The following is an 11,174-nucleotide window of genomic DNA, read 5'->3' on the forward strand; positions in this document are numbered from 1 at the left end:
CAGGATGCAGCACACGTCCCATTGGTATAGCTGCACCAACCCCGAAAAAATGGATAGGATTCGGCCCTTAGACGATTCTTTGTTGCTTCCTTGACTGCCACATGAGTTCCATCTCTGGGGAGGGACTCTGAAACAATCTTATTCCTCTAGTAGAAGTGTGCAAGAAAAAAATCATGTTGCCACTCAATTTGTTTTCAATACATACTTTCCTCCCCCATTCGTAGTGGTGTTGTAGTTTTGTAGTTTACACATTCAGCTTGGAGCCATTTGTTGGGATCTCATTTGTTCCATAACTTTTCATTCTGAGATCTATTTTTAATTTTACTGTTTTCACTGCTATCACCTGTAAAAAATGTGATCGTTTATTTCTTGGTAAGAGAGAAGTGTATTTGAAGCTTCTTTCCAGAAATTTAAAAAGAAGATAGTTTTCCATAGAAACAATAGAAATTCAGGATTCTGGGGCTGATTGGCACAAGGATCTCTCCTTGCACAACATGTTCTCATAAAGAAAAAAAAAAAGATGAATGGAAGACGGTAGGGGATGTTACATACCTCATGTGTGTCCATTGGAAAAAGAAAATCAGTACAGTTTTGAAATCCAGTTTCAGTGCAAGTCACAAAAACAATGCTTTCACTGTGTCCTTTTAAAAACAGCATAATTCTTATTGCTATGCTAGGTCAAATGCCTCTTAAAGCATTTGGTGACACACTCTGATGGGATGCTCAGAAGAAACAGAACCCAAGCCTATTAAAAAATAGGTCCCATCAAATCTGAGCCAATCAGGTTAAGGCTGTAAAACTCAGCATATATTTATTATCTTTATGCAGCTCTCATGAGAGAGGGGAGTATGATGGAATACAAGGAAAGAGAAACATTCCAGACGAGTATATGATTCACTGCTGCACAGCAGCATAATGTAACTGCTGTGTATTGAGCAGTGATGTGCACTTCACTGGTATTGAGCTATTGCTGCTGCTCTTCCAGTTTGCAGGGCCACCAGAAAGCAACCCTGAATAATCAAACTAGACGAGAGAGGTCTTCATGATGGCATGTGCTGTTTGGGTTCAGAGCATTGTACATACTGGAAAAGACAACTCAACACTGATTGCTTCTGCTTTGCCTCGTAAGGGCATGACTATTTTAAGGTTGTGCTTTATCTTCTCCTCTCAGCCACCAAGGAGGAGACAACCTATTAGCCCATCAATAATTGCCTCCATGCTCAGCCCCAGTATAATCTGCACCTGAGGCAGTCTTTGTGCCCTCTCCTCCTTTGGTATTTTTTAGTGTGTTTAGCATGTACACAACTCTGCCTTTACTTCTCTTCCTCTAGCTGCTGTGGAGGACTTCTTGCTGATCACTTGCCTGAGAAAAGGGCAGGTGTGGGCAGAGAGCACGGGAAGAGTAAAAAAGGACAACTGCACCGAGGACTTCTACTCGTCCAGGCCGCCACAGCCTCTTGCTTAAGAGGAATGACTGCCAAGAAGATGTTGGCAGTGACTAGCAGAGATATGATGGGTGCTGTCACCTTGATCATCCTCCCGTTGAGGACAATTATGAAGCTGGCAGGCCTTTTGCTCCTTGGTCTGATATTTGTCCTTCACTTAGGTGACATATGCTTTAGATTACATTCCCCCCTGACAGGAAGGGCTATAGCTCAGTGGCAGAGTGCTGGCATGCGCTGCATCCAGGGGTAGGGGGAGTGGTCTAAGGGCAAATGGGAGGCATAGGTTTGTCCCAATCACATATTAGATGGATGTGTGTGTGTGTGTGTGTGTGTGTGTGTGTGTGTGTGTGTGTGTGGATGCTGAAGATGACCCACAAGTGATCTTGCAGACATCCCTCCCAATCAAAAGATTTACCATATGTATAGTGCGTTTTTAAGAATATAAAGTACCTCACAGATATTATGCTGACGCTGTGTTTATAATAACCTTACAGTTAAGCATTACTGTACTATGCTACCCTAATTCAAGTGTGGTTCTGAGGTGTGGTGCTGAGGCTGAGACATAAGGCAATAGTGTTTTTTCTTTTCTGGTTATTTGGCTATAGCTTTTGATAGAAGACATATTTCAGTGCAGCTTGTTTCATTGCATTCTGCTGTAAATTACCCATTATTCCTAAAAACAATTTCCACAAATTTGGTCACTAGTGGTGTCATCCCCCCCCAGGGGGGGTCACCTTACTAACACCTTATTGGTTCCAGGCTGTGTCAAATTAGTATCTCATTAGCTCTTTGAACACTCAGACTCATTGATCCATTCTGAGTTAAGGAAATGTACTTTTGGTTACATTAGACAGTTGCATTTTTGTTTTCTGGTTTTTTGGCCATAACTTTTGATAGAATGGAGTTATTTCACTCAGTTTTTTTTATTACATTCTACTGTTATATACAATTCAATGCGTATTTTAAATGATGATGGTATTATTTCTACAAATCACGATTTTAGAGCGTTGGTCACTAGTGCAGGAGGTCTGGTCTAGAGGGTAGAACCTCCGTTAGCCCGAAGATAACATCAGAAGGTCGCCAGTTCGCGGACACCGGCAGTTCCCTGAACGGCTGAGAATGGCGAGACCTTGAAGCAGCTGACAAGCCGAGCTGAGTTATTCCACCTGCTCTTGGTGTGAGTAAGAAGCGTCTTGGCTGCCCTCCATGTGAGAGATGGAGCTGCTTGTCAGCCTGCCTGGGAGAACTGGAGGCCAGAAGTGGGACCAAACCAGGAAGATCCATTCTGAAATGTTGTTGGTTCTTGAAAGAGAAGAACCTCTATGATTGTAAAAATCCCCTTGAGGGATTTAGAAACGCCTGCCCATGTAAACCGCCTTGAATAAAGTCAGAGGAGCAATCCGATGACCAGAAAGGCGGTATATAAATACCTAGTTAATAATATTATTATTATTATAGTGGTGTCACCCCCCAAGGGTGGCACCCGGGGCCTATGGCCCCCTTGGCTCTCCCATTTGTACACTAGTGGCATGAACGGACCTTCTGACTCTACTAATGGTCTAGCTCAGCTCCTTGTGTGTTTTGAACGATTGATATTCAATTATGTTATTTTTCAAACTCCCCTATGAGGGTTTTAAGCAGTTAACAATCTTAAGTGGTTGTATAATGAATAGGAGAAGTTGAGAGACTCTCAGGGACGGTGTCTTGGAATTGCGGAAGATATTACCGAGGAGATAGCGTGTGGTGTCCACAGTGCCCCTTGCTCTGAGTAAATGCAGGATTAAAGCCCAGGTGGTAGCTGGAGGTGTGCTGCATAGCTGCAGCCACTAGAGCATAAGGAGATCCCTCAGGTATATAGGGAGCACCTGAGGCAGAAAGGGTTTGGTGGGTTTTGAAGGAGTGCAGGTTGGAGGTAGGAGAGGAGACTGACTGACTTGGTTTATGGAATTCGGAATCAGACTGTGGATTGTGACTGGACTTTGGTTTGGACTTTGATTTGGATACCCTGACGGATTGGACTGACCTACCTGGAACCTGACTTTGGACTGTAACTTGGCTTATTGGCAACTCTGATTGATTGGACTGGTTTACAAGGCCCAGTGGATTGGGATTTGGCAAAACAGACGGATTCTGGGGAGAAAGGGAAGTAGGAAAGAGGGATCAAAATTTGCTCCTCCCTCATTGTGCAGATAGAACTTCATCTGTAGATGGAAGAAGCTCTTATGAAACATCCCATATTATGTCTTTTCCTGAGTGTTGAAAGGAGTGCAGAGAAGCTAATATGCTCTTAAAGATAATAAATAACTAAATGAAGGAGAGATATATTGTTTTTTTTTTTTAAAAAGAATGCAACATGGATAATGATGCTTAGTTCATTTTATTGATAAATCTCATTCAGGTGGTGCATGATTTTCATTAGCGAAGGATTCTTTTGTGGTGACATTCTTATAAGCCAGGTATGGAGTAAGCTGGAGTAGGATGTTCTTTCTCTTGTGCAACTCAATTCAGTTCCTACAATACCCTTTGTACTTCAGTTTAAGTGTTCCACGACTTATGCTGGTGAGAGAATGACAATGACAAAAACTCATTGTGAGACTCCAGAAGGGGGCCAACATCTTTATTCCAGAAAAAAAAAAATCATGGTATGGAGTTGGCCACTTCAAAACAAAGTTCTCCAGAAATTGGCAACCTCGGCTACATTTCTTGCTGGTTATAACACTTGATTATAACATCCCCATTCTCCAAATTTCATTGCTCAAACCTATCAGAAAATATTTTATAATTAAATCACTAGAGCCTAATGGTGGTGGGCTGATCCTCCATTGGCGCACACATGTGGCCACCAGCCATGTGTGCTTGCAGCCTCATTGCGCAGGCTGGCAGTTTGTCACTTATGCTGCCAGGCTGGCACTTCCACTGGTGAAATGGACATTCCACCAAGCAGAATAATTAGTTAGGACTGGGGTCTTAAAATCTGAAATCTCTAGAAATTGGCAACCCTGCTACATTTCATGCTGCCCATAACATTTAATGGTTATATCCCCAGTTTCCAAGCTTCATTGCTCAAGTCTGTCAGAAAATGTTCTGTAATGAAATGAATTCTGTAATGAATGTTCTCAAAATGAATTGAGCCCAAGTGCCACATTCCTCTTTCATATGTCCAGTCTCAAAGCACTGTTTAGATGAGGATACTTGGCTCCCCCTTTCCAATAGCTCTTCACAAGTGGAACTGATACTCACAAAACTGCATTGCAGAATTCGCACTTGTTTCCATATGTCCGGCCATCAGAGCCACAATGAGGGTTAGACTCCAGAGTGCAGACTCTACTTGGATAACCAAAACAATATGTGTTCTGCAGAGAGAGCGACAATGGCACATTTTCAAGTTTCCCCCTCCTTATAACTTTGGACTAATTATCTCAGTCCCGAATCATGCAGAGATACAGTGAGGGGGTACAGATGATCTTTTATCAAGGGACAGGACTTGTGTTTGGACTCACATGGTTATCGGATTAACTGGGTCATCCTGCCAAGTTACAAGAGCTAATAATGCCAGTTTGGGATAGATTTTCCTTACAGTATCCACAAATATGTATGACCAACCTTTCATTCCACATTCTCAACTTTTGATAAAAAAAAACTGAGTAGAAGGAGCAGCTGCCCAAATTCCCTCACCACCCTAACTGTTGATGGTTCAAGAATACTGAGATTGAAAAGGTTGACCATTCCTGACAAATGCCACCTGGCAGCAAGAGGGTAAAACTGCCCTTTCTTTTTAACAAACAGCACGGGGAAGTGTGTGGACCTGCACTTGGACACTGGCCCCACTGAAGTTCTCAGCCGCCTGGCACACTGCCCCCGCCCCCCGGTTTGCTATTTATCCCATTGAAAGATGCTGGAAATGTTTTGTATGTAGCACAGGGAGAAACCTAAGTTTCTCCATGCTGATGCAGCAGCACTAGTGTGGCTTCCGTTGAATCCCTTGGGGGATTTTCAGCTGCTGGAGGTCTTCTCAGGGTAAGAGGACATTTGTTCCCTTGCCCTGGGTAAAGTCCCAGTTGCTGCAATGAGTCAACTCCAACCTGCACCTGCAATATTGTTGCAGGTTTCAGGCAAGGATGGAAGCGGACACCAGGAGGTTTCAAGGAAAACAAGCTTTTATTCTCAGCCGGCTGGTGGTCATAGAGGAATAGCTTCCAAAGTTTGTGACACCGATTTTCTCAGGGCTCTGAGTTGATATACAAAACAAATCTTCATTGTAAAGCATTGGTCAGATTTCTGATTGGCAAAATGCAAATTGCAACACCTTGGACACGTTCTTGATTGGCATACAGCATATCATGTGACATTTTGTCCCTGCCTACACATCCCACTACTCAATTCCTGCCCAGCATGTTTTTACTAAATATGGCACTTTAAATATGTGAAATTTTTCTAGCTGCAAAAAGTCCTATCTCCCCCCTCCCTGCATTGGCTAATAACATGCCAGCAAAAGTCTCTTTTCTCTTCTAACCACCTGTCTGTTGCAGTTAGCTAGCAGTTTCCTGTTTTCTTTTTTAACTGCAAAAGGTTCTAGAGAACAACTTCTTGTGGTCAAAGCTTGTGTCTGCAACACCACTTCCTTTTTCACACAGGCACAAAAGGGCATTCAAGGGGCATCTTCTAAAATATCTTGTTGACCCAAGCAGCTAAGTATAGGGCCTACTTTGGCCAAAGCACCCTGCTTATGCTCACAGCTAGACCCAAATGGGGGCCTGAATGGGTTCAAACGCTCTAAATTCTGGGGGGTTTCCTCACAATATCGCTGGCACAAGTCTTCATTAACCCTTTTTGGCAGATCAGGCCTAGGATAGGATACGGTGCACGCCAGCACCATTGATCCCTCCCAGGCCCAATCTGCCCCTTCCCTGTAAAAACCACCATTCCCTGCCCCTGTGCCACAGTCTACTGCTCTGGCAGCACTGCTCAGGCCACCAGCACCAGTTGGAAGGTTTTGGTCTTCTCACAAGAGCTGCTTGAAGACACACTTTTGGAAAGTGCTTTACAGGCCTGGTGCATCTGATTGATATGATTGGGCCATTAATGTAGGAATCATGGCAGTGGCATCACTAGGATTCACGTCACCCACTGCGGGAGGCCTGCGCGTCACCCCATGTTGTGGACGGGGCAACACCCCAGGTGGGTGTGGTGATGTAACATTGCCCCGCCCCCACCGGTTTTTTTGGCTGTACCTTTTGTTAGAACACAGATATTTCAATGTGGATTGTTTCATTGCATTCTGCATGAAATTATGCATTGATTGATATATAACATGATGGTCTTATTCCTCCAAATTCTGATTTTAGTGATTTTGAAAACTTGTAGAGTCTCTCTCTCTCTCTCTCTCTCTCTCTCTCTTTTTCACACACACACACACACACACACACACACACACACACACATGGAAGTGATGTCATGGCCAGAAGTGACATCAACAAGCAATTAAAATAAATAATTATAAATAATTAAATTAAAATAAAATAATTAAATAAGGGGGAGCCAGTCCTGTTCCACCAAGTGAATCTACTCTGAAGTAAGTCCCATAGTGGTCAATGGGGCTTACTCTCAGGAAAGTGTGGGTAGGATTGCAGCCTGTGAGCCCACTCCTATACATGTCTACTCAGAAGCAAGTCCCATAGTGGTCAATGGAGCTTACTCTGTAGTCTGCCTGCAATAACAACCCCCAAAAAGAATCAGTGAGCTCTTCAGCCCTCCCAGTGCCCAGTTTAAAGTTCTCCTATTTCAGGCACATCAGAATAAAGACTTCACAAGTGCAATACAGAAAACTTTCCCCTTACCATTCAAGCCTCTTTTTTGTTCTTTTTTTTGGGGGGGGGGAAGCTGCTCTCTGGAGCAACTCCATCTGATCAGGACGCTTCTGGTGTCCTCACATTCCCCTTTGCCTGGCCTGACCACCAGCCAAGGCACATCTGCCTACTCGCGAGTAAACGCAACTGTGAGGCTGCTTTGCTTTCCATAGGGCTCCATAGTCTGGGAGGGAGGAACCCTTGTTTTTGGGGGTTGCACTCATTGGATGAGGACCATTCTGGTGTCATTGGATTCCTCTCAGCCTGCCCTTTCCTATGGACTATGGAATAAACGCGCGATACAGCTCACTTTCACTTTCCATAGGGCTCCATTTTTTCCTTCCGGTTTTTGGGCCATAACTTTTGAAGAAAAGCAGCGATTTCAATTCCGTTTTTTGCACTGCACTCCGCTGGCCATTCCGCATCCAACGGTGTATGGCATGGTGCGGTACCTCCTAATGCTGCAATTTTTAGAACATCACCCCGGCGTGTCACCCAGTGCGGCCTGCACCCCTCTAGCGACGCCAGTGAATAATGGTGAGAGCTGAGTGTTAAAGTCCCCCCTCCCTCCATTGTAGTTTTGGGCATGTACATCACATCCAGCATTGCTCTGTGAACCTTAGGTTCACCCAAACATTTTATTCCCAGCAACCACAACAGGGAAAGAAGGCGGCAGAGCTGGCAAAACTCACCTGTGAAGTAGGCCCTTGCCCTATTTCATCAACAGCATCTAGAAACAAAATGCAAAATGGGTGAATACTCCAAAGCACAACTGTATAGCAAATGACAGTACATGAATGACATCATTTTTGCTACATGAAAACCGAAAGCTGCATTGCTTCTTTATACTACAGAAGAGCACCTATGTTGAGGCTTGGCAATATGTGAACCAATTAAGTTTGGTGGATTGAAAGGAAGATGGTCCAATCAATAGAGGTGTGATTTTTCAGTGATAATGAAATAAAAACACATAATACCATTTTTTGCACTTCTCCTTTTTGCAAACAAATGAAAACCCTAAATCTGAGAAATAACAACCTTGGAAATCTGTGAAAAAAAGTAAAATAAATAATGGGCTGGACAGGTGTGGATGTGTGCACAGGTAATGACTGGCTGCATCTACTGACACTATACCACCTATATCACCTACTTAGCATGCTTATAAAGTGATTATAATTATAATTGATGAAAACGCACCCTTGGAATAAAAACACAACACTGCCTTCTGCATTGGAGTGTCTTTTAGAGCACCAGTAGATCATACTTTTTCTTCTTTGGACATTTTGCATAATGGGGTGTAACTGTCTGGCCTGTCAGACCAGAGGTTTCCAGGGCACCCCAGGCCAGAGAGCACAGCTTGCATGGATCCTAAACAGCCCACACCCACCTCCTTACACCAATGTCCACTTGCAAGCTGCTGAGTGCTTTGCCTTCCTCACTTCCTTCCTGCCTGTGCTTCTCCACCTTAACAGCTCAACTAATGGCAGAAGGAGGGTTGTGTGAAAGGGATCTTCAAAGATCTTACCCAAATCCTCACAGGGGCCTTTTGAGGTGGCAAACTTTCCCTTTGGTCAGTCAAAATACACACACTCCAGCCTTTATTTCAAAAGGTTTATGAAAGCTCAATCGTGTAGTAAGTCTGAGGAAATGCCCCACCCTGCAGTAGGGCTGTCAAAGGAGGGTTTCATAATGGAGTGAGTCCATGCATGCAAAGAGAGAAGTAAAACCATAATTATTTCTGCTTACTACATGTTAGAACAATCCATGTCTGTTGCACAGGGCCAGTGTTCAGACTGCCAGAGAAAGTCATGAAACACCTTAGAACAGAGAGAACAGCACTGTAATGATGCAAGGGATGGTGTGAGGTGTTCAGAGTGACAGGCGTGGTAGAAGATCACACAGAGGGAATCAGGAATTTGACTGAGAATAAAAAGGAAAGGAAAGGTCTGTTGCAGCTGTTCCCAAAGTCCAACTTGGACTTTGTGATTGCAGTAAGTAGTTGCAGGGGCTACAGTGCTGCAGCTGGGAGCAAGGCAATTTTAGACTTACATGAGGGGGTCCTGCTGGCTTCTGGGATGGTCCTGGAGGCTCCCAGCACCCTCTGCGCAGCAGCCAATTGGAGCCCACTTTTGGTTTTCCACTTCCCTATTTCTGGGCCACTCCCTTTAAGGGAGAATGGCCCTCTTCTGGTTCCCTTGGTGTGTCATGACCCACCAGTTTGGGAAGCAGTGGTCTATTGTCATGATACTGTGTGGGGAGTTTTTTGTTCTTGGTGACTATCAAAATAAATACATTTCAGAAGGCTCAGCTTTCTCAAAAGGAACAGGTGAAGCTGCCTTATGCCAAGAGACATCACTGGTCTATCTAGCTCACTATCAATTATCCTGTGAACTGGAGGGCTTGTGAACTGCCTAAGGAAGCCAAATACAGCTGCCCTCCTCCCACACCCTGTGCACCCCTTTCTCACGCCCTCTTCTGCACCTTTAATGAAACAGGGAATGTGCTGGGATGATTCTCAGAGTGCTCCAGATGTCCTGCTTTGTTTAAAGAGCCCATGCAGAAGACTGAGCAGGCAAGTGGGCTGAATCTCTGTGTCCTGATCTGCAGGATCTGGCCCCCTGCCTGTTCACCACAGTTGGTCCTCTCTTGGTCTCCTTAAACAGCATGGGATCTTTCTTAAAGGGTCTGCTGCAGGGAGGAGCAAGGCAAGAGAGCAGGGAGCTAGATCGCTGCACTCCGAGGATCAGAACACAGTGGTTTTGCTCTTTGTTTCACATGGACTCATCAGGCAGCTGGAAATGTAGAACAAGCTGGAAATGATCCCAGCATGCTGTGCATTTCCCACTTAAGAGCCCACACAGAGAAACAGGTTAAGCAGGCTGAAGGAGATGATGGGTGTACAACATTCCCCCTCCCCCCTCCAATCAAGCACCTGGTGTGAAAATCATCATTTACTGACTGCGCAGCAGCTCTCCAAGACTTCAGATGGGTATTGCCCAGCTCTGTCTAAAGATCTTGAGGAGTGACCCAGAATGAACTGCATGCTAATCCTGCACTCTGACACTGAACTTCCCATCTTGGGGGGATGCAGTTTGAAACATGACTCACCTGAGCACAAGACCAGCATCAGGCTGAGGAGCAAAAAGCCTGTCAGCTTCATGACTGAAGGTTTGGTTCCAACTGAGTCTTGGCTGGCTGTCTTCAGGAGAGATGTTTCTGTGGTTCCACAAGCAGAGAGAAGTCTAATATCTGCCCCAAGTCTTTCTCATTGATGTCCAGGCTGCTGCTGCTTGAATTTTGAAAGCTCCTCCTGTGAGGTAACAGGAAGATGTGAGCATTTGATATTGCAGGGGATTGCAGTGAGTTGAAGCAATTTTAAGGTTTCTTATCTGTGCACTGCAGACTCTCCATCCTGCTTTGTGTAAGAAAAGGTGGGATCTGGCTTGTTAGTAAAGAGCAACTTATGTCTTCGACATGCTTCCTGACAAACAGCATCATCCATAGGTGATAATGTCAAAATGATAAATTGCATGTAACCAGAGCTGGATTATTATTATTATTATTATTAACAATATTTATATACTGCTTTTCAACTAAAAGTTCACAAGCGGTTTACAGAGAAAAATCAAATAACTAAATGGCTCCCTGTCCCAAAAGGGCTCACAATCTAAAAAGATGCAAAGGAATACCAGCAGACAGCCACTAGAACAGACAGTGCTGGGGTGAGGAGGGCCAGTTACTCTCCCCCTGCTAAAAAAAAGGAGCACCCACTTGAAAAAGTGCCTCTTACCCAATTAGCAGGGGTATTATATTAGTAAAAGTTGCAAATTCTGTGGGTCCTGCATTTTCAGGGGCCTTCACTCAGTGGCATTGCTAGCAGGGG

At 44.4% G+C, this 11,174-nt stretch overlaps 1 protein-coding gene across 1 annotated transcript; it reads right to left on the bottom strand.

Annotated features, from left to right (window-relative positions):
• Positions 1-3,949: 3,949 nt before the first annotated feature.
• Positions 3,950-10,468, bottom strand: SPINK6 (serine peptidase inhibitor Kazal type 6). Its single transcript, XM_066612940.1, has 4 exons — positions 10,400-10,468; positions 7,984-8,021; positions 4,686-4,798; positions 3,950-4,001 (listed from the first exon to the last, which is right to left on the bottom strand). The coding sequence occupies exons 1-4, from the start codon at positions 10,449-10,451 to the stop codon at positions 3,950-3,952; spliced, it is 255 nt and encodes an 84-aa protein (XP_066469037.1). The 5' UTR covers positions 10,452-10,468.
• Between the last annotated feature and the right edge of the window lie 706 nt (positions 10,469-11,174).

The sequence above is a fragment of the Tiliqua scincoides genome, chromosome 2 (assembly GCF_035046505.1).
Source record: "Tiliqua scincoides isolate rTilSci1 chromosome 2, rTilSci1.hap2, whole genome shotgun sequence".
Classification (NCBI taxonomy): Eukaryota; Metazoa; Chordata; class Lepidosauria; order Squamata; family Scincidae; genus Tiliqua; species Tiliqua scincoides.